The 27,636-nt window shown below is 43.3% G+C and overlaps 1 protein-coding gene across 1 annotated transcript in view; it reads left to right on the top strand.

Annotated features, from left to right (window-relative positions):
- The window catches only part of LOC104413735 (receptor-type tyrosine-protein phosphatase T-like), a 115,323-nt gene that overhangs the window by 20,055 nt on the left and 67,632 nt on the right, over nt 1-27,636 (top strand). Inside the window, exons 4-5 of the mRNA XM_010024811.1 lie at nt 8,472-8,508; nt 23,767-23,902. Of these exons, the coding sequence (XP_010023113.1) occupies nt 8,472-8,508; nt 23,767-23,902 (173 nt within the window). The remainder of the gene's footprint in view (nt 1-8,471; nt 8,509-23,766; nt 23,903-27,636) is intronic.

Genomic DNA, 27,636 nt, shown 5'->3' on the forward strand with positions numbered 1-27,636 from the left:
TCAGCCTAGGGTAGTCTGGGACCTTCTCTTCTACCTCTCTTGTTCCAGCCCAGCTCAGCTAACAGTCTGCAGGCCAGATCCAGACTAAGCACATTCACCTTCCTCCCCTTTGACTCCCTTGATTGTTTTTCATTATCACATAACACAATACAATTTGACACTCTGACCCCATGAAGAGTGTCAGAGCATTAACATGGCATCAGGAAGCTGGGTAGCTGAGTCTGTTATTAGCACATCTGCCTGTACTTCCATGAATCTAACTTCCATGTAGGTAAATTCTCTGAGACATCAACTTTGAAAGAGCAAGATCAGAAAAATCAATCAAAGGTGAATGGTGGAGGCTTTGGTCTCCCCTTGGGACAGTGTCTTTTACACCCAGAACACTGCTGCACATCACAGAGGACTGTGCTCTGTTTAACAGGCTGGCAATGCCAGTGAATGCTGACAACGTATCTTGGTGCTTTACTACCTTCATTTATCACCATTCTCCTGCGGAGTTCCTCCTGTGTGCCCGACAAGCACAAATCTCTGCAATACTCCACTTTTCACCTTTGTTTCCTGTCTAGTTGATAGGTTCCTTCCAGCACTGCTCGATTAATTCAGTTTTGGATTTGCCTTTATAAAGGAAATTATGAACTATATATGTGTGTCTGTGTCTAGTTAGTTCCCCCTTGTGTGATAGTTAATTGCTGGTGAGTGGATCCCCAAGGAAGAAGAAACTTTATTTGCTTAAGTACAACATGCCATAAATGGGTTATATGTGATGGAAATGTTGGCTTCCCTTGGCATTCTGGATTAAGGCAGCACTGATGTGTGGTTCCTGCTTTTGCTGAATCTCTGGAGCTGGCAGGTTGCATCACACTCTACATATAAGGTGGTAACAACCCAGAAAAGGATGACTTGCTTGTGCTCTTCCGATAGGAAAACAAGGCTGGAAAGGACTTTTTAACCATGGGTTAATCAAAAGAGTCTGTATGCAATGATACACAGTTTATGGCAGCACGAGAAATCTCCTGCCAGACAAAGCAAATTCCTGTTTGAGCAAGCAATAATAATTTATGTTGGTGCAGTATATGCTTATACATCCTGGAAGTGCAGCGTTAAGGGAAAAAATACATTGGAAATAGCCAAGAATGGGATGTGGCTCTTCAGAGGAGTGGCTGTGACACTTCTGATTTTGTAGTAAAATCCTTAAGCCCCACATTTCAAACATTATCTATAAATAGTTTTGTTTCATTTGCAGAATTTTATATATATATATGTATGTATGTATGTATGTATAAAAAAATAAATTTGTGTATAAGGGTATTATTGCAGGTCTCATTTGTGTTTAAGAGTTCTAGGGTTTCATGTGCATCTATAACCTGAGCAGCTTTGACTGCTCTTCTTAAAGAGAACTAATAGTTCTGGCTGCAACATGGCATTTCTGATAATGCACACCCCCAAAAACTCTGAGGCAGTAACAATTTAGCACAAATGCAATACAGCCTTGTGTTCCCTTGCACATGAAAAGCTCAACACAACATTGGCACTCAGTTTTTAATTAGGATATTCTGTAGTTTCGTTAATCACTGACAGGATTGGAATCACAAAACTCCTGTCCACATCTGGAAGCTGCAATGTGAAACCTCTGTGCAGTGAACCAGAACATCTTCCCTTGGAAATGTAGGGCTCTGGGGAGAGCTTAAGTTGAAGAAACATTTGGTTATGTGGTCAAAAAGCTTGATTAGGAGGAGGTTGGAAGTGCTGTAGGAGTTCTATATTGTTTCGGCTTCTCTGTACATTGTGTTCATTTGGTGTTCTCGTCTGTTCTGCAACCATTAGCTGTGGTTGTTACAGTGAAAGGAACATAATTAACAGCTGGATGCAAAACAAGTGTGGCAGATTGCTGCAAAATGAGATCACAAGCTTTTCTGCCTTCTCTGGTGCAGGGTTGGGCTTGTTTGGAAGGCTGAATGAGATCACTGTCGCTGGCTGAATTCTTTTCTGTGCACAGTTGCCTGAAGTTTGGTCAATGTGGTGCTGCTTCCAGACAGGGGTCTAAATAGAACATGTGTGAAACAGAAGAGTTCTGAGCTTTGTTATACAAAACGCTTCCAAATTGTGTGAATTTCCCTCCTAGGGGCTGTCGAAAGCCAGATGCTGCGCTGAAATGTGTCACAGCTTGAAGTAAGAGGGGAAAAAAGACAGAAAGAAAACAGAAGCTCTGGGCTTTGTACCAGTGGGGGTGAGAAGCACCATTAGTTACTGTATAATTGTTAGAAAGAGCACAAGAAATGACACAGGAGGAAGACTGGACAACTGGCTTCGCTTTCCTCTGGCAGGATCTCCATACATGCTGTTGAAGGTAGTTAAGTAATATTTGCTGGTTGTGCTGGTGCCACCTGCTACAGATGGCTGCCTGACAGCGCAGGAAGCTTTCCTTGCCTGAAAAACATCCCCAAGCTCAGCCCCTTCAAAACACCAGCCCCTTCAGTGTTCATCCCTCTGAAAGGGGTGTGAGGCGCTGGCACAGGGTGCCCAGAGAAGCTGTGGCTGCCCCATCCCTGGCAGTGTTCAAGGCCAGGCTGACCACAGGGGCTTGGAGCAACCTGCTCTAGTGGAAGGTGTCCCTGCCCGTGGCAGGGGTTGGAACTGGAGGAGCTTTAAGGTCTCTTCCAACCCCAAGCATTCTGTAATTCCATTAGGCAAGGCATGTATGGCAACACCCTGTTACTCCTTATCCTCTCTTACCCTTATACTGACTTAATAATCAAAATTTAAATGTTGCAGGTTTTTATTGTCCCCAGGTTCTTTATCTGGGTCTCTGTAGGTGACAGTCTCTGGTTAGTGATCCAGCAACACGCTCTGATGGGGAGAACTCTTTGGCTGCTGTGTGAAGCCTGCTTGAATTTTTGAGCAGCTTCCCAAAAACCTTCCCTGTAGTTTAACTCATCCTCAATGAGATAAACGAAATCTGCAATGGTACCGTTTCAATCAATAACTCTTGGCCATTTTTCCTCTAAGTGAGAGATGAGGCAGGACCTTACTAGCACAGCTGGAGATGATGTGAGCCTGGTGGTCCAACAGGTGGGTGGTGTTTTCAGGACAGGATTGTAAAAGCAGCACCAGTGGAATCAATGAGAATATTATTGGTGAGGGAATAATAGGCTCTACAGAGATTCTTATTGATCTTTTTTCCTCTCTATTGACTTGTACTACATGCACAATCGGGCAGTTCATTATTAGCAGGGGTCTTCTGGCTGGATGTCTAGAGTCTGACAGGTCTGCTCACAGTACACAGCATTGTTCTTTTGGGACATTTTGTAGGTATGGATAGAGCTGCCAGCAGAGAGGTGGCATTCATTCCTGTGGAGATGGCCCATGGGAAAAACAGAGAGGTACTTCAGCACGAGCTGTGTTTTGACAAATGAAGTGTCATCAAGGTTGCCCACATTGCTGCTGTGAGCAATTAAACAGCTTTGGGGAGCTCTGCTCTGTAGGATCGCAGGTGCAGTTTTGACCACGTAGATTTACTCCTCCTTAATCTGATGTTGGAGCTGCTGGGGCAGAAATAAAGCAGCTGTGGAAGCGCTTCATTCTGTGTAAGCCTCTGTTTCCACATCTGGTTGGCCATATTGGTTCAGAGTATGTGGACCTTTGAAGGTCCCTTCCCAGCTGTTGGGTCCCTAATCCAAACTATTCTGTGATTTTATAATTCTATGACCTGTGTGTTTTCTGGAGAAAAAATGCAATCCTCCTCCAGTCTGCCTCACATCTGAGAGGCTGAGAGGTGTGCATCTTCAGTGATTAGCTATATATCATTGACATAACTTTCTGTTTTAAATAGTAAAAGCCCCACCACTTTGTTAAACCTCCCTTCCCCAAGTGACACAGATACTAAAAGATTCCTGGAAAGGCAATACTAGGTTTTGCTTAGGCTTAGAGAACTACCTTAGTTACTTAGAGAACTAGCAGTTTCCTTAAGCTTGTGATAGAAATTATGGGAGAGTCCACTGACCCAGAGAAGCTGTGGCTGCCCCATCCCTGGCAGTGTTCAAGGCCAGGTTGGACACAGGGGCTTGGAGCAACCTGCTCTAGTGGAAGGTGTCCCTGCCTGTGGCAGGGGTTGGAACTCGGTGAGCTTTAAGGTCCCTTCAACACAAACTGGTCTGGGATTCCTTGAGATGTTCCCCATGGTTTCTGTGCTCTGTGAAGCAGGTCCCCAGCAAGCATTCTGCCTGTATAGCTCTGGAATGTGGAGAACTGAAGCTGACCCTGAGGCCAAGTGGGAGGTTGGTGATTACTTGTCTGCACCAGCAGATGTTGCAGCTGTCTGATGGAACCGTGCCTGTGGCAGGGCAGCCCCGTGCTGGGGACAGGAGCTCTCACTGGTGCTCAGACAAGGCAGGAGCTGGTTAACAATGCACAGTCATAATAATAGTAAAGGGAAGCAAAAAATGTGGATGTGAAAACAGATGGATGAAAAAGCTCGACTGCTTTTATTGTTGTTCATAGGCTGTAAACAGCAAGCTGTCATTTTGAAATAAAAAAAATCAGCTGACCTTTTAAGTTGTGAAGACTCAGCTGTCACATAAACATATGTCCTGGTGCCCTCATAGCCCTTTTCCACAGAAAATTGTTCCCATCCAAACACTGAAGAGGCAGAGGCAGAACTTGTCTTGCTATCATCCAAGTACTTCCGTGAAATGCACCTTTAGGAACCTAAGTAATTAGTAGACAGCATCAGCTCCCTTGCTTCAAAAAAGAAACAAACTGCATGAAACAAACTATTTTAACAATTGTAAAATGTTAAAAAACCTCCTGAAGACTCAGAGGGATGCTAGAACAGGTTCAAGGCTTTATGAAGGAGTTGTGTTGGGAGTAAGGGCTCACCCAGCTCCTCAGCACAGTCAGGGTGCTCCTCAGAGGGTCTCCAGCTCATTCTAACAATAGGTCCAGTCTGTCCTACAGGAACAGTGCCAGCACTCTGGAACACCAACCTGCTATGGTCTGTGTCCATGGTGTATGGACCTACCAATACAACCAGGGTTCAGCCTTCAGTGAAGGTACACAGTGGTCATGTTTTATTCATAGGGAAGTAAGCTCCAGAACACAAACTTACATTGATGATGTTCTACTCAACATGTAGATGGGCTTAATGTGCAGTAAACTTTCTAGATAAGAAGCATGATAAAAAATGAATATAGCAGTCTTCCAAAATGAATATAGCAGTCTTCCTGTACCTAAAGGGGCTCCAGGAAACCTGAAGAGAGACTTTGGACAAAGGCCTGTAGGGACAGGACAAGGGGACTGGCTTGAACCTGCAGGAGGGCAGATTGAGATGAGCTCTGAGGCAGAAGCTCTTCCCTGTGAGGGTGGTGAGGCGCTGGCACAGGGTGCCCAGAGAAGCTGTGGCTGCCCCATCCCTGGCAGTGTTCAAGGCCAGGTTGGACACAGGGGCTTGGAGCAACTTGCTCTAGTGGAAGGTGTCCCTGCCCGTGGCAGGGGGTCGGAACTGGATGAGCTTTAAGGTCCCTTCCAACCCAAACCAGTCTGAGATTCTGTGGTAGAATTTTTTGAAGGTTGGATCGAGAGCTCTAGGATATGTTCATGCAGTGTTTTCCCATTCCAGGATCTTGATTAAAATATGCCTGCGTTGTTCAATGACTGGATATAAATGCCTGCCTTAACCTGGCAGTGATACAGAGGTGAATTAATTAGTGCTACTGGGATCTTAAATTAAGGTATTCCTTTGACTTCAGCCATAAAATGAAGTAGATACACTTTATATGTAGGATCCTAGGTCATCATTAAGATTGTTGCAGGCATATAAAGCATTTGAAAGAACATTTGGGAATGACATAGAGACTAAAATTTGGGGATTTTATTTTTAATTTTCTAAAATTTTTTGTTACTATCCCTTTATTTCAGTGCTTCTCTTATAATTGATTTAAGCCACCAGGATGAATAATGAATAACCTACATTGTTTATTCCTGCTTTACAATTGGCTAAGGAGAAGCATCTTCACTGTACAGGAAAGCCCCTGGTCTAAATCTGAAGTTTGTATGTATTTATTACATTTCTTGGTAGAAAAGTTCAAGCTCACAGTTCGCAGCATCAAAGAAAAATAGACTAAATCTAAAGAGATCTTATTTCTATAATTCCCCAAAGAGATGAGCAGTGGGTTGATCAATGAGGTGATCAGTGGAAATCAATGGAATAATCAGCCATAATCAGGAATATAGACTAAGTTCAAGTCTTCCAAGTTCAGTGTCCCTCGTAGCTGGATGCCTGGTGTCGGTGCAGGTTTTTATGTTTTCCTTCTCAGAAGATGTAATTTGAAATGAAGTTCTGAAGTCCAGATGTCTTGTTCCTCCAGTGATCGATTGCCCTTGCTTTTGGCAGTGGCAGATCATGGTCTTGTAATAACTGTTATTGTCTGTGCTAAATGCAGCAATTAGTAGATGTAGATGCAGACAGAACACACATCCTGTCTTCTCAAATTGCCCTGTGGGAGGGTAAAGTGCAGGAATATGCACATGCTCAAATGAGATCAGTTACAGCATCATTAACAACATTTCAGGTTTTGTTCTCTCACCTCTTCCTCTGTCAGCATTGACTGATTTCTCCAGCTTTTTGCTACACTTTGAAGCTAACTGAAAGCAAGAAAATTGACCTCAACAAAATGTGAGCAAGTGTCCACCTCCTTTTAGATTGCAAAGCTGCTATCTTGCTATTCTTTCTTTTAATTTTCATCGCAGATTTTCCAGGTCATCTTGTCATGGATTGTAAACTCCACCAGGATCTATCTGTCTGATAATTCCCATTACCAGCGTTGTGTGCTGAGGCTCTGCTCTGAAAATAAAGCTGTGTTTTTCCTGCTTCGTGTATCATCACTAGCAATAGATTTTGGATTTCCAGAATAAGCTGGCAACTCAGACTGATTACCCACATGCAGACATGAATGGGGAGCTCTGTTCTACAGCTGTGGTGGCTTTGCAGTGCTGATGGATGTACAGGTTGTGTAGGGGAGATGATTTTGAAGGTAGAGAAGGGTGAGTGCACCAAAGAGATGCCTCTGGTTTACTGGGATAACCAGGGCTTCAGTCCCACTCTGGGGGCTCTATGGCTGGGAAGGTATAGCCTTAATAGATGTGATTTGTCCTTGGTGATCTAGGAATTCCTTGAGAGAGTTTGAAGGCAACATGAAAGGGACAGTTTTTCCTTCTGCATAACTCACTGTTTCTAGACTATACACACGGCTGCTTGTATCCAGGTAGCACGGCTGACTGGTGTCCTGAGGCATGCATGGAAAGGAATCGGAGGGAATTGCTCTTGTGTATCCCATTGTGGATCCTGCAATTGTCCCCTTCTGACGTGCAATATACATGGAGAAAGGCACGCTGGGGCTGTGTGTTTCTGCTCCGGCTGAGGCCTGTCACAGATGGAACAGATTCTCTCTATGAGCAAATTCAGCTTTTCCTGGTGTTCATTTTTCTGCTCTCAGACACACTGAGGTGCTCAGCAGTGCATTTGCAAGGCTGTTGTTTCCAGAGCACAGGCAGCATCCATATTAATGTAGCATTGTTCCACACAGTAATTTATGCAGTACTCATTACACCTGAGACATGTACAAAAGCGTGTAAAGACATAAAAGTGCTACAGAGCCCTGCAGCAGATGACTGCCTGACACAGCTTTTAACCAAAGCAACACATTCGGATTTGGATTGCAATCATGCACCGGACAGAAGTGACCCATGCCAGCAAGGGCTGTAGAATGAGGAGCTGCGAATAGCAGAAAGCAGGTTTTTCAGTGGAGGTGGCCTCAGAAGGCTGCTGGCTTTGAGCTGTCAATTAAGCCAAACACAACATTGCTGTTCTGATCCACACTCCTGTTTATGCAGATCTGTGGGCTCTGAGGTGGATGGAACAAGCACATTGGGTTTTAGCCCAGCTCTGCACTAACCACCGCAGTGGTGTGGGTTGTGATGGAACAGCTCGCTTGGCAGAGCTGCCCTACAGCAGCTCTTCTGCTTCCCATACATAGCAGAGAGCTCCAATCCTCAAATGGCTGCTCCAGTGTCTGCCTGCTGTGTGTTTAAATAAATCCCCAATTTGTAAAACTTGCATGGGAATCAGATGTACAATTGCATGTGCTTTTGGCCCATGGCTTCTCTGCCCATTACAGCTCAGGTCATTTAACTGGTGAATTCTGTTAGTTAATCAGGCAGTTTGATGTGACCCATCACTCACACATGGAGTGTGGAAGAACGTGTTGTCACTCTTCTCAAGTTAGAGAAAGCAGCTGTAGGCAAGTCCATTAGCATGGAGTGTTTCATGCAAATAGAACTGTTGGTGGTATTTTCAGAGATGGAAGTGTAAGAAAAATGCTTGTTTGTTTTACTTCCTTTTTAAGGAGTGTATGTTTATTGTAGATGGGCAAGTGACACATCTTGATGTTTTCCTGTGTTGTTTTTGTATTTTTCAGGAAACAAAAATCAACTGTGTCCGGCTGGCAACCAAAGGTACGTGGGTCTCTTCTCCCTGCAAAGCACAATGCCAGTATTGTAAAAACTGCAGTGGTGACACAACTTGATTACAGTGACTACCCAAAGAACAAGCCTCTTGCGTTCCTTCTTAGGTTTTATTTCCTTTTTATTTGGTCTGGTTTTGGTTAAAAGGAGGATTACAAAGGCAGAACAACAATTTCCAGAACCTCTCCACTCTGTGTAGACTCTCTTAATTTCTAAGACAGGTTATCTGCCACTGTGTTTCCTGCTTTCCCTTAATTCTGTTGTCAGTCCTGAGGACTCTTCTTGCTATTGGCAGAACATCACTGAAAAAGCAACATTAATTTCCTATAAAAATTCATTCTCTGTGCAACTGTATAAAGTAGATAAGAGGAGATCTTGTGTCAGCCTAACAGTGAACGCAGTGGGGCACAATTCTTATATCGCACCATTCTCATGGTATGATTCAACAAACTAGTATATTCCTGATTTTCATTGCAATTAGTCTAGGACAGACCAAACTGACAGATCAGATAGACCAGACTGAACAAACCTGAGATAAATATAGTTAAGATGCAATGCTCCCATCCCTAGGTTGCTTCACAAGGTAGAGCTCTCAGTGATGACAATGTCTGGGTTCCTTCCTGGAGCTTAGAGTTGCTTTTAACAACTCTTGTAAGGACTTAAAAATCTCTCCAGGGACTGTTTTCACAGCAAAAGTGTCAGAAACCAATTTACCTGTAACACAGAGGAGTGGCTGTAAAACGACTCCTCAACACATGTCACAGAATCCCAGACTGGTTTGGGTTGGAAAGGACCTTAAAGCTCATTCAGTTCCAACCCCCTGCCACGGGCAGGGACACCTTCCACTAGAGCAGGTTGATCCAAGCCCTGTCCAGCCTGGTCTTGAACACTGCCAGAGTCACTTCTGTCAGAGTCTCAAAATGAGCCATAAGAGGATGATCTGGTAATGGCCATGGGCCCTGCTGTCCATGGAGGTAGCTCTCCATTTCCCAAATTTACGGTGGCCACCTTGTGCCCTTGCTGCTTTGGTCTAATACGAAATAACTGCATCACTGCCTGTGGAGTCTTTAGAGAGTTAAACAAAATTGGCAGGGACCCATGATTTATTTTCTTTTTTGAGGCACTATCCTATTTTTCCCATCCTTTTCACTCCTTTCTGTCTTGTGGCAGCAACAGAAGTTAGATACTTTAGGTACTTTCACCTGATCCTTTCTGCATCTACACTTACAGAGCTATTGGGAGGGCTCAAAAAAGCCCAGCTAACAGTTCCTGGGTAGCAGAAGAGGACTTGTTCAGTCTGCATCTGGAGACATCCCCCAGTCCATTAGAGAAGGCTGTGCATAGAGATGGGGAGTGCTCATGTGCATCCCACCCATGCAGTCAATTCACTGCCAAGAGCTGGTGTGCAGCCAGGTGGGGCTGTAAGCAGTTGTGTCACCACTGAGAGCCAAGGAGCATGAGCCATTTCTCCCTCCTTTCTCCTTTTCATCTGTGGCTCTGGTGGTCCCGCCATCCTCTTGTGGCCTCCCTTTTTGAAAAGTCTTTGTAAAATCTTTATTTAACTCATTCTCTGGTTACAAACATTATGTGTGTCTCAGTCTCTCTTCCTTCCCCCTGAGTTCCAGCTGGTAGAGATGTGACCATTTCGAATACCTTGTTTTGGCTTTCTGGTGGTGGAAAGAGAAGGAGCAGGAGTGGGTGAGACGAGCCTGCATGACATGAGTCTTCCCAGGGTTTTCCCAGTGCATGACTAGAGATTTCTTCATGAGACCAGAGAAACTAGATGAAATATTGTAGTTTCTTATGGTTTAGTCCTTCCTTTTTCTGGAGTTGGTGGAAGAAAGTTGTCACACTAGCAGGAAGGGTATTTGCTCTGTGACTAACAAAGAAAATCCTCTGTAGTTTGGAAAATGACAGCCTTCATGACCTTTTGATTTGCACTGTCTGATTTGAGTCCTTCAGAAACATGTCACAGAAGTGTTTGACCTTAAGGTGACTTCTGCAAACTGATTTAATTTTCATTAACCCATCAGGTCACCAGGAGGAGTCAATAAGCCTCTCTCATACTGTTGTGTCTGAATGTCATCTCTTTTTACAAAAGGATCTCTTACTAATATTTATTTGATAAGAGAGATAAAAGAGATGGGGAGAGCCTGAGGATACCAAAAGCCAATGCTTTTGGATGGGCTTATTCTTTAGGATTTTTCTCGTGATAGACATGCATGGAGAAGGAAAGGAAGTGATGGTAGGTCTAGTGTTTATTCTCACTGTCTCAATGGATATGACTTTGGACTCACAGGCAGATATCTTATTTCTATCTCTCTATGGAAGTTTTTTCCCTCCTTTTTTTTCTCTTGTCCACAGTCACTGAATGGCAATGTCGTACTTCCCAGTGCCTGACCATCAGCAAGGACACTGGAACATGCCCAGCAGTGGCTAATTTTACACAGCTTTAGCTCTTCAAAGGGATAGTATTTCCTGCAGCTCACAGCAGGTGTAGCATCACAAGCATATCTGTGGTCTGACAGTATCTCCCATTGCTGGCACTTGGGAAGCTCTTCCCTGTGCGGGTGCTGAGGCACTGGCACAGGGTGCCCAGAGAAGCTGTGGCTGCCCCATCCCTGGCAGTGTTCAAGGCCAGGTTGGACACAGGGGCTTGGAGCAACCTGCTCTAGTGGAAGATGTCCCTGCCTGTGGCAGGGGGTTGGAACTAGATGAGCTTTAAGGTCACTTCCAACTCAGACCAGTCTGGAATTCTATGAAGTATGTGCAGCCAAACAATAGTTGAACAGGGTGGTTCTGTGCTTTGGAGCTTTCCCATAGGTTTTGATTTCCATATGTCATGAGGCTGAATTCCCACCATACATTAACTCCATATGAATAGGATTCAGACGCTCCAGCATCCCAACTCCTGAGGAAGGGTGTCATATCTGCCCTCTCTCTGCTGGGCAGCAATCGACAGAGACACTCACAAAATTAACATTACATTGTGGCCTGTTCAAAAGCTGTTAGCTCGGATGTTCTAGATGACCTATTGCTGTTTTCGACTCATTACATTGATTATCTTTAATGGCATTGCCCTGTATTCACCTGTATTTACATCACTGTCTTTCTGAGGATACAATGAGCAAACCTGTAGTCTGCCTTGAAGGAAATCATCAGAGCTGCTCACAAAGATACCCCCGTGGGGTCTGTATTAAAAGTGAGGAAAAAACCCCACAACTTTATTGAAGGCAGAGCTGATCTCAGCACTGACAGCTTAAAAGCTTCGAGTTGGTACCAGAGAAAAAGCATATTTTGTTTTGATGGAAGAAAATAAATACATACTGCTAGTGCCAGACTAAATATGCATTTGGGGATACAGGCCTAATTTTTCCATTCCTACACATTTGACACTTGCAGAAGCTCCATTAACATTAGTGAAATGAGTTCTGATTTACACCAGTGCCAGGAAGATTGGGATCAAGATGTGTTTAAATGAGGCAAATGGTTCTCTTGAAGCACTGGATTAACAAGGGCACTAAATGTGAATGTGGGAGTAATTAGGCAATGAAATGTGTTAGGCAACGAAAGCCTATTCCTGGGGGTTTAACACATCCTGGGTGTTGCTGCAGGGCACCTGGGCAGAAGCTGCAGAGCTTTAATTACCTGAGAGACTCATGAGGCTGCTCTGCTGCTGCCACTTCAGCAGACTGGGAGGCAATTCCCTTTGTAAGACCCAGGAAAATGGAAGCAGACAACAGATATTGAGAAGAATGTCTTCCCTGTGAGGGTGCTGAGGTGCTGGCACAGGGTGCCCAGAGAAGCTGTGGCTGCCCCATCCCTGGCAGTGTTCAAGGCCAGGTTGGACATAGGGGCTTGGAGCAACCTGCTCTAGTGGAAGGGGTTCCTGCCCGTGGCAGGGGGATGGAACTGGATGAGCTTTAAGGTCCCTTCTAACACAAACCAGTCTGGGATGATTCTATTATGAACTCTCTAAAAAGCATTTTATTTCATTTAAGAGAATTTTGGAGATGTTCTGGTTTTCTCTGCTCCCCTTTTAGCAAGAAATAGATCGTTCAGACCAACCCCACTTCAGTTCAGCTTCCCACAGGAGTTGTTGCCATCCATGAATGCATGGTTTTGTGCTTGCTGCTCCTGTTGAGATGAACTAGATTCTTGTGGTTGCCAGAAAGATCTCTCAAATCTTTATGTATTGGTTTATTAAATGTTGGGGGGTATCAGCATTTCAGAGCAGTTGGTCGTGGCACCAGTAGTGCATCTTCCAAAGCAGAGCTAGGAGATATAGCAGATACCCACTGGGTAAGCACCGCTGTTGAACTCATTTCCTTCCATTCAGTGTCTTGGCTGATCCCAGAGGGAAGGGCCGGTGGCAGGGACTCATCAGCCTTTGCTGTGGTGGCAGTCCATCAGAAAGCTCTGTGTGTTTGTCTCGTCTCTGTAGCCCTTCCCTGTTCTGCCAGCATATTTCCAATCCAGAAGCATTATTAACCTCTTGTGTCTGTGTGTGTGTTTTCAGACTCGTTGGTCTCAGATTTCTTACCACATCCAGCTATAAATATCTCTCCTCACATGGGCTACTCCTCTAAATTACTGGAGTAATGTCATCTTTCACAGCATTAGTCACTTGGGTGCATATCATTAGCATAAACCACTCTTTAAAACCAAGTTTCTCATTAAAGCCTGATTTACCAGCTCTCTGCCATACAATTTTCGTTCAGACAGTTTATTTATTAGTTTTGCCATTTGGTTTCCTTGATAGCATTTGTTTTAATCTGTCCCATTCTTTCTGAATTAACTGACTTGTTCTCTCTGTCTTAAAGTAACATATTTATATTGACACTTTATTAGAGCAAATTGCAACCTCTTACGAAGAGAGAGAGATTACCTCTTGTGTTCTTAAAGTGCATTAAATTAATTTTACACTGTAATTGAAACCAAGGCAGAGGGCTCATTAATGGTTCCTTATCTCTTGATACTCATTGCTCCCTCCTTTAAAATGTGAGTTCTTGCAAATGAAAGAATGGAACTATAATAATCACTATAAGGTACATTTTTATTTTTCCCTGTTTTTTGTTTCCTCATGCATGCTGCCTGGGAACCATTTTGCTTGTTCTTAGCAGTAATGGGTAGGCAACAAGCGACCACACGAAACCCGCCCAGCCTCTTGAGCACAGGTGATTATCAGCTCAGGACAAGGAAAACTGCTCCAACTTCCTAAGTCTGAGCAGTTTCATGACTTCTTGTTTTGTATTTGGTTTGCATGGGACAATATGACAGTTGTTCTAACTACAGTACACAGGGGGCACTCCTTTTGCACTGAGGTGAATATGTGCCTGTGCATCTGGAGGACCAAACACCACTTAAATCTCCACAGGGGCACTTGAGCACAGCTGGAGAGCCCCATGGATCCTTTGCTGGCCCTCTGCAGAGGCTGAATCTCTCTGAGCATGCATGGAGATGATCTTGCATTTTTAATTCAAGTAGCTACGTCATTTTCTGGGGCTGATTATTACACATCGAGTCCTGCTGTTGAAGAAATGATGGCAGGAAAATGGAAACTCGATTCTGTAAGCCCTCTGTATAGAAACTGCTGCTTGAATATGACACGTTGTAGGACTGAGCCTCAGTAGCATCATTCACAGATCACTCCTGGGGAGGTTCAGAACTTCCCAAGGGTTTCACAGTTTCCATCAGAATGAATTTGGAGGCCTGTGTGTCATAAACCTGCCTTGCCATATATAACACTGGGACCAGGACCATCATTTAACTCCAGAAAATGTAAACAGAGAATCCTGTCAGCTCGTGGAAATGGTTTCTTCTACTTTAGCCTGATGGGCACAGAATGACTCACTGGGATGTGAGAGAGTTCTGTGTGATTAATACGAAGGGGAGGGGAAGGAGGGTTGGTTCTCAGTTGTGAGATGGATTAACTTTGTGTAGGGATGTTCCTCTCCCAGTGCTCCATGATTATTCCTATTTAGCTGTGACTTCCTCACCCAACTATTATTTCAACTACACATCAGAGCAGTTGTGATGATACAGGCGCAAAAGGTACTGGGATTAATGGGAAGTTCAAATGCTTTTAAGATTGAGAGAAGTGCTCCTGCTTTTTTATAGTACATAAGCACTGGAAGAAGGAACCTTCATGGGAGATAAGTGCATAACAATATTGAGACCTCAGTAATGAACCTGGGTTTGAAAGGTGACCAGGGAAATCATGGTGGGGAGACTGCAAAAAACTAACGGAAAATGAGGAGGAAAAAATCCTCTTACTGTTCACACACAGTTTTGCTGCATATGAAAACTGTTCATTTAATAGCTCTTTCTCCCTCAAATTCATTTAAGGAGGCTCTTTTGTTTTCTGAAATCTATTCTGGCTTTGTAGACAGATAATGTATTTTGTAAACAGATCTAATCCCACTTCAAATCTGTTTGTTATTGCATTTTGTCTTCTGATAGACTGGAATGTTACTCCTTTGACAGGTTTATTCTGTTTTGTGCTATTTATTTCAGAGGGTTTTATCACACTTTTCAAGTTGAATGCATGAAAACATTTTGTCTTTTTTTCCCCTGAACAAATCTTGGCCTTTTGAAAGTGACTTTTTAGCACAAGTTTGTGCATCACCATAATTAGTTGTTAATAGGGAGCACACTAATGTTTTGCTCTTGCTGAAAAATATTCCCTGCTGGGAAGACAAATCAAACTTCCAGGCATGTGGGTGCCCGCTTAACCCAGGGAGAGTCTTTATTTCCACCAAACTTGGTATCAAGACTTACTTAGAGGAATTTAAAATGTCAGCTTTAAGGGCTTTCTTATCCCAGGTTGCTGCTAATGAACCAGCTTCCCATTAGTGAAGAACCTGGTGCAGAACTGGACAAGGCCACAAGTGAAGTGAGTTTGATAACTTCAGCCCAGGTTCTAGACCATATTCCCTGTTGCAGAGCTCTGCTGCACTGCCAGACCCTCATCTTGGGCTCCCCACTTTAAGTAAGCAGTGGGAGGGGAGAGTGGAAGCTTCAGAAAAGAAGGGTCTTTAGAAAACGCAGAATGAAATTCCTTATTGCTGTGTGATCCAAGGCCTCCTGGAATCAAAGCAAGGGTTCACCTGGAGTGCTGTGGAGGTTTTTGTCCCCTTTCAACACCCACCTGGTGTGAAAGGATGCTGTTGGCCATGTGTCGTGGCTGTGGCTGGTAGGTTGTACAGTCACAGGAAGCCAGGAAAAAGAGTGGGGGGAAAGGCAGTAACTGGAAATTAAAGCTCCAGTAGAAAGTCAAATTGGAAAGGATTTTTACAATGGATGATTACTGACTTGTGACTTCCTCTCTTTCTGCTTGAAGATTTGCAGGGAGAACTGCCTCAATGTCCCCTGAAGCACAGGGCCTGAGGGATGGGGCAGAGGAGAGGGCAGTACAGGAGAGCTGTTGCATTTCAGAGGCCAGCAGTGTTGGACATCCTGACCTTCATAATCTTGCACCAACTTATTTAGGTTGTCAGTATTTCTTTTTCATTTCCTAGCATTTGGGGTTGCGTTCTAAGGTCTATCAGTTGCTGGTCAGGTACTGTGGATTACTTTAAAAGTTACTCATAAACAGATGATCATTGTCCTTAAATAGCACTTCCAAAGGCATGATGAACCCAAGGCTTTTGCAAAAACATTATCCCTCTGTTTCCTTAACTAGATGTTTCAGTGGGGCAGTGTTCAGAAACAGGGTTATTATCAGAGCTTCTCAGTGTCTTCCAGGGACTGGACATTTAAAAAACTCTATGGTAGCATTAGGATATGTGACAATGTCCTGAGAGGTAAGTTTGAAAGAGGCTGTTTCATACTATCACTGTAGAGGAAAATTAAAATCTGCATTCAAGGCATGCCTGGAACTGTTCCTTCAACTTGGCAAAGTACAGAAGGTTTCCCAGTGATGTATGCGGCACACGTAGGGTGTGTATGCACAGACTCCCCAGTGCATTGGCCATATGACTCCCTTTGACTGTAATGTGGTGAGTACACTCCTTTGCGTGCTGTTAGTCAGCTCCAGGGTGAGCTCCTAGCAGGTACAGCTTCTGCAGGCCACCCTGGTACTTCAAGTACCTTTGACCAGCCAGGCTCAAAAGGTGCCCTGATTTCAGTGGTCATTTCATACCCACCACTGGACTTCACTCACTGGGTTTGGAATTGCTGCTGCTGGGGTGGCTGTGTAGTTTTCGTAAGAGGAGAGGGACTGTAACAATAGTTCAAAGGATGATGGATTTAAACTGGAACAAGGGAAGTTGAGGTTAGATCTAAGGCAGAAGCTCTTCCCTGTGAGGGTGTTGAGGCACTGGCACAGGGTGCCCAGAGGAGCTGTGGCTGCCCCATCCCTGGCAGTGTTCGAGGCCAGGTTGGACAGAGGGGCTTGGAGCAACTTGCTCTAGTGGAAGGTGTCCCTGCCCACGGCATGGGGTTGGAACTGAATGAGCTTTAAGGTCCCTTCTAACCCAAACCATTCTATGACTTTATAACTATGATGAGCAGAGATATTTAGAGGGGACTAGCTGGTGCAAAGGTTAATTAGGTTTTGTTTGTTAGGTATGATGAGTTTGTTATACACCCGTAGCTGTGTTGTTGTCACGTGCTGTGAAGTTTTTGCCTGTATCACTCAAAAGATCGATTTCCCCATGTCTAAGAACATACAAAAATTAAGTCACATCTGTAAAGCTGAACCTGTGACAATGGGAATTTTGCCTGTTTTCAATTTTTATAATTTGAACTAATTTCTAAGACACTCTGCAAATGTGGAGAGCTCAGATGGAAGCATCACCCTCTGAACCACTGCCTCAGTGGTACGCATCACAACAGCTGGTCTTTATCTGCGCTCTTCTTTCCAAGTAAATGTAATAACCTTGCTCATTCTTGGAGGCCATGTATCTGCCTTCAGCACAAATTAAGAGCTGCTGTTCTGAAGAGAGAGGAAGAAAAACAGGAGGAGAAGATAAATGCCTTTGTTGTGGATTTGCCTGGAATCTTCAGAATCAGTTATTCTCTTACTGCTAGTTTTTAATTCTCATTCAGTTTAGTAATGCTAGTCTTGATTCCTCGCTGCGTGTTTACCCTCATCCTCCTACAGACTCAACGTGTATGCCTGATAATCCCTCATACAAATTCTGGTCTGTCTTTCTCTCCGGGACTGCTTTGTTTTGCTGCTCTCTCTGCTTCAAATATGGTTGAAAGCTTTTGGCTCTCGTCATTCTTTCCATTTCTTTTGAGCTTTTTTAAAGAAATGAGAATGTCTCATTGAAGTCCTAAGCCTGTGCTGTTTGCAGTCTTCAATAACAGGAGGTAGAAAATTGATGTAGTGATATGATGTGTAGTGATACTGTTGGTGTTACTCCTTTTCTTTTTTAACGAATTACAACAAAGAAATAGCCCAAGTGCAATCTGTCAGATTTGATGAGCTGTTTTACTTTGTTGGTTTCTGATGGGCCTAAAAGAAACCTGGAGAGGGGCTTTGGACAAGGGCCTGTAGGGACAGGACAAGGGGAATGGCTTTAACCTGCCAGAGGGGAGAGTGAGATGAGCTCTGAGGCAGAAGCTCTTCCCTGTGAGGGTGCTGAGGCGCTGGCACAGGGTGCCCTGAGAAGCTGTGGCTGCCCCATCCCTGGCAGTGTTCAAGGCCAGGTTGGACACAGGGGCTTGGAGCAACCTGCTCTAGTGGAAGGTGTCCCTGTCTGTGGCAGGGGTTGGAACTGGATGAGCTTTAAGGTCCCTTCCAATACAAACCTGTCTGGGATTCTATGATACACAGAAGCACTGGCATCATGCTAGCTTTATTCTAGTCCCAGTTCTCTGGCTTATACAGTGGAAGGCTGCAAACTAGTCTTGTCTTCCACAACCCACGCATGTGGCCAGATCACACAGAGCTAATGGGTATTCTGGATCAAGATATAGAACAGTGTCCTTCCAGCTTTATCTCAACATTACCATTCTTAGAGGTACCTGGCTGCCCTTGTGCTTTTACATATTGGCAACTATGTTTTAAATGCATCGATATAATCATGTCCTGCGGGAAAACATTCCTACATGCAGAGGTTCTTTACTCATTTGTAGGCCACTCACATAGAAAGCACCATAAAAAGAAAAAAAAGAAAAAGAAATCGTGTTTACAAGTGATTTGAAAATAACTGACTTTTGAAAATAAGCCTCTAGGTCTATTAGGAAATTTTACATTCAGCATGCTGCCTAGCCATTATGTGCCACAAAGAAATTACTCTGATTGAGCAGCTCATTTTAGCTTGTAATGACTTTGAACCCATTATTTTTCATTAATTTTTCTGGGTTAAATAATGCTTTGAAGTAATTTTTCTGATTGGTTTTTGTTTCTTTTATTATTTTTTTTATTCCTATCTAAAGTAGTTGTATTCTTAGTTGATACAAATTGGAAACCAAATCTAGACTGTGGCAGACTGACTTGTCCCCTTTTTGGGTCTTTCCTGTCATCTGGCCATGGCTGAAGCTCCTATTATTGTGTTGCTTCTCTCATTTGTCCCTCCCTCATCTGCACTGCTTTTGCTTGCCCTGCTGCCCATAGAGCCTTTCTCTTTGCTTTCTCTTCTGTCAGATGCTTCTCTCTCCTGTGCAGTATCACAGCTACTGACGGTTGTGGTACCACTTCCATCACTTTGTTCTTCATGCCAGTTGGAAATCTCACACAAATACCCATCTTTTCCTCCTGCCTATGGCTCTTTTGAATTCTTCTTCCTGCTAGTTGCGTTTTTTTAATGCAATATTATAATTGATGATTGAATAAAGAGCATTTCAAATTATTGTGAAATAGGTTTTGTAGAAGCATCTGTGTGTATTGTCAGCCCTGCTTAGCTGTGTGCACTCAATAATCATTCTTTCCTTGGTGATCTTCAGTGTGCTGCCTCTTCAGAGAAGGTCACTTTGTATCTGGTGCCTTATTGTTTTCAGATAATACGCCTGTGCATAAATTGCTGGTAAAGGATTCCTGTGTTACATTTCACTTAGCTGCCAGTGCTGTCCCCCTCCTCCATCTGTTAGAGGTGTCATCGTCTCATGGCATTGTCATAGGGTGTCAGTGCAGAAACATCAGTCCTCAGCTCTGCTGTTGAGTGCCTGTGATGCCAAAGGCATATCCTTAATCTTTCTAGATCAATAAAGTAAATAACATAATTCATTACTTACCTTGCACGACCATTAAGAAGATTTCAAGTGCATATTAATATTGCTCTAGGAGTATATGGCACTGTATGAATGCTTGCTGGTAAGTGGAGGATTTTTCACTTCCTCAGCATTTTGAGAAGGTTCTCCTCTTTAGTTATAACTAGCAAAAACTTGGATTTAGATTTAGGCTGTTGGAATCACTTGAAAACTATCTTCCATCTCAGAGTAGCTGAACACCTTGTCTCTTCTCCCCTGGGGACAGAAACACTTTCAGCTGAAGAAATGTTCTGAAAGATTTAGCTCTGGAATATGAACGGCCCCTCTGTACTGAAATCAAGTTTGAACCTCAGAATTCTTGTCCGTATGTTATCAGTCACTGCAGGGCCAACTTTAACCATGGGCTGAAGCAAGGGGGAATTTAAAAGAGTGAAAGCCATCAGGAGCTGTCTCCATGATTCCTTATGAAAGAATGCTTCCAGTAGCTATACCTTACTGACCCAGTCAGGGCAGCTGGATTAGACTTTAATCAAACCATCACCAGCACCATCAGTGCTTGATGATCCATCAACCTGACTTCTTATGGGCTGATAAGGTGGATGACTCTGGGAAATAACCCACTTGCCCCTGCTCTCTGCACCTCTGCAGCATCTCCCATGAACTTACTGCTTGTAATGTATCTTGCTGCAAGATGCTGCGTCTCTGGGAATTTTGAAAGGGATTGAAGAAGGAAAGGAAATAGGTTGCTAGGGAATCTTGAAATAGCTATGGATGCAACATCGGGTGCTGTGAGTCAGATTGATGCCACTGGTCAGGCTTCTCAGATAGTACATATCCGAGAATACATAGCTCATAAATGTGTATCTCTGAAAGCAGTCACCTGGTACAGTGAATAGTGCAAAGACAGGGAGCCGGGGACCTGCAGCCTTCCCTTCTCTGGCACTGTCTGCTCTTCTTTGCCTCCCTTATTAAGAAAGTAAGCTTAGGGCAAGAAATTGTAACTTCATGTTAGCACAGTGTAATGGGGTCCTGACCTTGGTGGGGGCTCTGGCTGCCACTGGAATGCACACGTTAATAACAGTGGTGACCTGTTCTATATCCTGTTATTCCAGTATCCAGCTTCAGTTATGAGGAACAATTTAATCCAGGAAATATGGTGGAAGTATCCACTAGAAAATATGGTTATAGTTTATTTCCTTTCCCTTTTAATTTCAGCAGTATATAAATGTTTTTCAGAAAGAAAAGGGTGCCCCTTAAGTACAGTAGTGCAGAGCTTTCCGAGAGTATACAAAGATATTTGTATGGAATGGCTATCTGAACAGTCTTATGAGCTTCTGTGCTCAGAGGATTTCAGACCTTCTACATGTCCATAAAGAAGAGGAGCAAAACTGAATTCTAAACAAGCATTACAGTCAGGAGCAGCAGAAGTCATCTTCTACAAGTACAGCAACAGCTCACAGACCTCCTCCTGCCAGGATAGAAGTGTTTTTACCTGCAGTTGGTGGTGGTGCAGGTGGGAGTACTGTAGTAGGTATGGCATCTGCAAGGAAAATACACCAGAATGGCAGGAAAACAATGCACTTTTGCAGTAACACTTCACTGCAGACCTTTAAGAATCCAGGACACAGGAGTTTACTGAGACTGTCATATTATCAATTCCTAAGCACTATTAGCTGAGACAACTTACAAATGGTTGGATTAGTAGCCTAAAGGAATTGTTGGCCTTTGCCAAGACAGATAGAAAGAGTTACATCGAAGATTCAAGTGAATCAGTCACCCCAGTGTGTAGGTGTCAGGATGGATAATAAGCCTTTATTCTCCTTCTAGGACTGCAGTAGTCTACAACGGGATGAGAACTATCAAATAGAAGTACACTGATCACAAATTGCCTGTAGTAACAAGCAACAGCCTGGCAAAATCAACCCAATCGAGGGGATTAGAGGATGGAGTTGACAGCACATTCTTATGGGTATTTTTAATGTGGCTCACAATTCATGAGGGTATTTGGATGGTACAGAAACTGACTGTGCTGTTAGTGGTAGAAAACCATTCTCCAGCATCTATTTTTAGGGTCACAGGAGGAACTGCAGCTCAAGTGAAGGATAATTTGAGTAATTCTGAGTTTCACTTCAAATGAATAGAGTTTTAGCCCTTTTCAGGGAAAAAAATGTACCTATATCATTTACTTTGTGGCGTGATAGTGTTGGTGTTGCCTGTATGATGGAGTATAGCTCACCTCTTAGGCAGATTTGCTCCAAGATGGTAAGAAATGTTGTCAAATAAAGATGGTAATATGCAACTGATATTTTATTTTCACACTCCAGAGTCCCATTAATGCATTTCAGACATGTGAGCACAGAAGTTACCAGTGAACCCTTAACTGAATGGGGAAATTGAACACGGCAGAGCAGGGATAAAAAAGCTGAAAATTACATGTGTGTTTCCAACAGCCATCATTTTTGCTTGGAAAATAGTGTGCTTTGCTGTGGCAAACCAGATTAACAGCTTAGCTGTAGGAAAAATGGAATCACGCTTTTATCACTGCATGTGGTGAGGTTTTTGTTTTGCATCTGTTGTGTCCTTGTTCTCTACGTACTCTTCGAGATATGATGGCAGGAGAATGTAACACTTTATTGCAGACCAGCTCCTCATCCCTGGAAGTCCATCAGCTAAGGCCCTGTTCAGAACATACCAGAAAGCCCTATATGCGGTTATGTGATTTGCTCATGGTCACCAGTGGGACTCATACTTGCAGACAGAGATCTTTGAAAGCTTACGCAGTTTAACATGTGGCAAATGGACAAAAGACTAACCCAGTGAGGTTTTCTACTGCCTCACCAACATATGGACCTGATTGAATATTATCTCCCCAAGCACTGACTTAATGAACAGAAGTGATTCAGCTCTTCCTGAAGGTCAGCAACACTGAGCTGTTAAAAGAGCAAAACATCACCGTCTTCTGATGACAACACTTCATTCCCACCTTTGATTCCCTTTTCCTACTGTGTTTAAGCTGTAGAGGAAGACTTGGCTGCCCCCAACAGCAAAAGTGAAGCCCAAGATTGTGACCTGATGTAACGTGAATTCATTTAACTTCATCAAATGCAGTGGTGGTATTTTTAGGAGTAGTTAAGTATCTCAGGAATACGATAAAGATGGGCTTATTTAGTCTTTAGAGGAGCCACTACTTGAATCTTGTGGGGCTTTCTAAATCAAGCTCAGTAGTTCAAGCTATATCTGGAAAAACTCTGTGCAGCAAGTAGTGAAGTAAGCAGAGCTCAGGTATGTAATGAGCACTACAGAAGTAGTCTCAGCAACAGGGGAGAGGGCAGCATTCTGCAAGGTCCTCAGTTATTATAGGGGTAGAAGACCCTTTAAGTCAGACAAAGAACTAAAAGATAAAGTGCTGTGCAAGCTATGTACCTAAATATGTTTTATTTTTAGGTGTATAAGCTTTACTCTGAATAAAAGACCCCAAAATTTCAAACAGAAATGATGTTTTCTTGCCTGGGCTGCCGAACTCCTGTCCTGGAATACATTAACTGATGTGGACGGTGTTCTGTGCATTGGCTTAATGCTGGTTACATGCAGAACTATAACCATATATTTAAAAAAGCCAGGCCTCTGGTATAGTGAGAAATACAAAAGGGTTTTCATTTTAGAAGGGAAAAAAGGTTCTGCAAGTAGTACTATGGGATATGTTACTGCAAACTTCTACATCATTATTTCAATGAGTAAGGGTTGCACCTCCACTTAAGCCGTTTGAGATGAAAATGGTAACTGCTATTAATTCTCCTGCTTCTGGGTATATGCTGAGTGCTTCAGATGAGTAAAGTCCCCATTACAGTATAATATGGTAAAATATCAGAGCCAGTTGCATTACACTGGGATTTTACACCCTATTACTGCTCTAAATTATTTGTCATCAGCCCTTATAAAGGCAGATTTGGTTAGCTGGACAATTGTCGATTGCAATTCGATTGCAAATGCACTGTTAGGCTTTTAAATGAATATTTAAAGTGGGTCACTGCATGATTTTTCTACAAATTCTCTTTCTATCTCCTCCTTCCTCTTCCTCTGTCTTTTAAGGAGCTTCCACCCAGAATTCCAATGCAGTGGAACCAGAAAAACAAGTTGACAGCACAGTGAAAATGGCTGGAGTTATAGCTGGTCTGCTGATGTTTGTTATTATCCTCTTGGGAGCAATGCTTACCATCAAGAGAAGGTAAGTTTCTGCTTTGCTTCCATCTTGGACTTTCTGGCTACAGTGTTGTTACTAGAAAAGAATAGATTTGGTAGAGGTAAAACATTCAGTTTGGGTTACAGAGGGCAGCAGTTAATCCCCATTTACTACCACTAAGAAATAGTCCCAGGAGAGATGCCTGTTCTGGAACATACTGTATGAGCAACAAAAGAAGGGTTGTTACTGCAATGTGTTAGTAACAATGAATTGATAATTAATGAGGAGGGATAGCTCCTGAAACAGCATGGGGAAGTACAAAGTGACAATGGGGCAATGGAAGTGGGCACGTGAGCCTGTGCAGGTAGCACTGCCGTGATCTAGGAGAAGACAACAATTCTTTGTCCGCAGCCAAGGAAAATGATGTCTTAAGATAATGTGACCAAGAGTCTTTCTCTCAAGTGAGTCTTGAGACGTTCTTTCATACAGCAATTGCTTTGCAACCAGTGTTCAGCTGGCATATTATATCTTGCTGAGGGATAGAATCTTTCCGAGAGTTAGTTTTAGTTTACAGGGGAATGAAATTCAGAAAGATCATGAATGGTAATGAAATTTGTTCAAACAGTTCATTCTGTGTGATTTTCTTTGGACCATTTGCACTTACACTTTGAAATAGACTATTGTAGTTGCTACTGTTTGAAGAGGTCCACATTTACAGTGTAATACACTGATTCAGCAAACCACTTAGGCAAGAGGTTTTCTTGAGAAAAGGTTGCATTTTGTATATATATTACCAGTCTCATTTCTGGAGTGAACCTTACTTCTCAACAGGAATTTGATTCTAAGTGAAACAGGAGCTAGGTAGCCTGGTAGACCCCTCTCTAGGGGACATGTAGCATTACATGTGAAAGCCTTGATGATTTGACTTGGTCTGTTGCAGGGATTGTGGTTTTTCAAAGCAAAGCTCTGTTTCTTTGAGATCTCTCTATGACAGTCACCTGTTTCCTAGAAATAAGAGTAGCAGTTAAATCTAGATAAGATCTCCTCTAGCAAAATCTAGAGCACATGCAAATGGAATAGCTCTATACTGCAGATGCTGGAGTGCAGGGTCGCTATTCAGAAGGACCTGGGGAGGCTGGAGAAATGGGCTGATGGGAACCTCGTGGAGTTTAGCAAAGGCAAAGTACTGCATCTGGGGTGGAGTAAGCCCGTGCATCAGTACAGGTAGGTTTGCAGAGAAGGACCTGGAGGTCTTGGTGGACAAAGCAACGTGCCCCTTGCAGCAAAGGTCAGCTGTGTCCAGAGCAGTGTTAGCAAGAGTGTAGCAAGTAGGTTGGGGCAAGTGATTGTTGCCTTCTGTTTGCCACTGGTGAGGTTGATCTAGGCATAGGGTGTCCATAGGGGATCCTCAGTATATGAAAGACACAGATATATTAGAGCAAGTCCAGAGGAGGATTAAACAAGTGTTGTGGAGGTGGAGAAACTCCATCCTTCGTGAAACTAAAAATGTGGCCAAGGCCCCTGAGGGACTTCCTGCATGTGAAACTGGTTTGAGCAGGAGGTTGGATTGGATGTCCTTTGAGTAGCCTTTCCAAATGATGTAATTCTACAAAACCGATGGTGTATGGACTGACTACAGTGAATTCCTGTTGAATTAACTGGAGATGATGGCAAGCTAGGTTTTTAATCCGATTTTGTGTGTGTGCATGTAAAGGTTCCCCATTTTGTGGGCAAATGCATATGAGTTTTGTTCTCATGTCTAGTACACTTTGTTCAGTGCTAACCCAGGCAGTACAGATGTCTCTGATTCCAGTCCCCTGGGAGCTTTTCAGTTCATAAGCAGAAAAAAAATCAGATGCCTTTAATGAAAACCAGAGGAGAAAGGGTTTCAGCAGACATGGAGCTGGGTTTCTGGTTTGGTTAATGCCCAGCCCTCATCCAGTCCTGTTACCTTCCTAAAAGCTCTTTAAGAAAAGCTTTTGTTTTCAGATTGAAAGATGAAATATGGAAGGAAAGCCATTAGAGCAATGCCACATCTGGTGTATTTCATGAGCTATTTAAAGTTGATAGCATTTCTGTCTCATCGTGTATTATTATTATAAATCATGTATATTGCTGGGCAGAAAACAAACAATGATTTTTCATGATGACCAGGACAGTTTTTCTGTGGTGTAGCCTGCCAAATGCTAAGTCAGAGAGGTAAGGATGCTCTTATGAGGCAATATACTTTAAATATTCATAGAATCATAGAATTCTGGACTGGTTTGGGTTAGAGGTTATCTTAAAGCTCATCTAGTCCTTGATCAGGATAAGTGCTACTGAGCAATAACTGAAACCATCGGTGTGTCACCAGCATCATTCTCCGACTAAAGCCAACACACAGCCCTGCACCAACTACTAGGAAGAGAATTAACTCTATTCCAGCCAAACCCAGGACAGCTTGATATAAAAATTCCTGAGCTAGTGCTGACTGCAGCTGGCCACTTCTAGTGCAGTACACATGTCCTTCTTTGGAACCAGCCTGGTCCCAAATGCTTCAATATTGAGTCAATTTGGGTGTGATGGCCCGTGGACAGAACATTGCTATATCTGGCTTTGCCATAGGCTCTGTTAACCTGAGCATCTTTCAAAATTAAATTAACAAAGGAGGTGAGTGGGAGTATTAGAAATATAAATTTTCCCCTTTTTCCTTCTGGAGCTGGAAAATTACCTTTTTCTGTGGGTCACTCCTTGCCACAATGCAAAATCCCTGCAGCCTGTATTGCTCTTGGCCTGTTTGCTATCATTTGCAAGATTACCCACTGGAATACAGACTATTATAAGAAATAAACTGGCTCATCGACTTTAAAATCTTTTCCCGTTTGGATGCTATGAGTGCAGGAAGGCTGGGGAGGATTGCTGTCCCTGGGTCAGTGAGCACACCTCCAGAATCACTGACAAACCAGCCCATCGCTTCAGTCTGGGTCTCCCTTGAATGGGCACCACCGCTTGCATCCAGTTGAGGCTTGGACCTGTATATGGACAAGTGGTCCCTGAAGATGAGCTCAAGACTGTCAGGCTCATTTCATTTGTAAACTAATGCAGATTGGGAGCAGCTTTCGTAAAAGGGAAGGCCTCTGGACCACAGATTGGTTTGAATTTCAGAGGAGCACAGCTGAAAGCTCACACTTGCCTGAGAGAACAGTTTCAGCAAAGTTGTCTTTCTGTTTTACAAACAGAATCATCAGGAGCTTAAGCTCTTGCATTAGATTTTAGCATTAACTAACTTTAAAAAGAGTTCCCCGCTCAGTTCACCAAAACTAAGGCAGGCAACAATGCAGAAAAACAATGTAATTAGACAAACTTGAGGCCTCTTCTTGAAACGGAGCTGGAAAATACCACAGTGACTTTTATTCATGGGCCAGGACATCATAGATTGTTGGTAATAGGCGCAGTAGTGGATTTCCTGAACGAAGCCTTTTGTTAACCAGTGCAAAGATCAGAGAGAGGAAAGAGACTAGAAGAGACAGAGCACTAAGAGAAGGCAGGCACTGGTTTAAGATTAGGATTAGGCAGATCATATGCAAGACACGAGCAAGTGTTGCCTGGTTGCTCATAGTTTCAATACACCATATTGCAAAACCTCTAATGACTTGCAAAGTTCTGGGGGCTGCCAATGTTTTATAGGGTTTAGTCAGATCTGTGAACATACATTAAACCAGGCAGAGTGTTTATGCAGTGGAAAATTTGGGTTTGACTTGACTTTTGTTATCTACAAGTTTTAGTCTCCTGAAGTGAGC

The sequence above is a fragment of the Nestor notabilis genome, unplaced genomic scaffold, assembly GCF_000696875.1.
Source record: "Nestor notabilis isolate BGI_N333 unplaced genomic scaffold, ASM69687v1 scaffold3952, whole genome shotgun sequence".
Lineage (NCBI taxonomy): Eukaryota > Metazoa > Chordata > Aves > Psittaciformes > Psittacidae > Nestor > Nestor notabilis.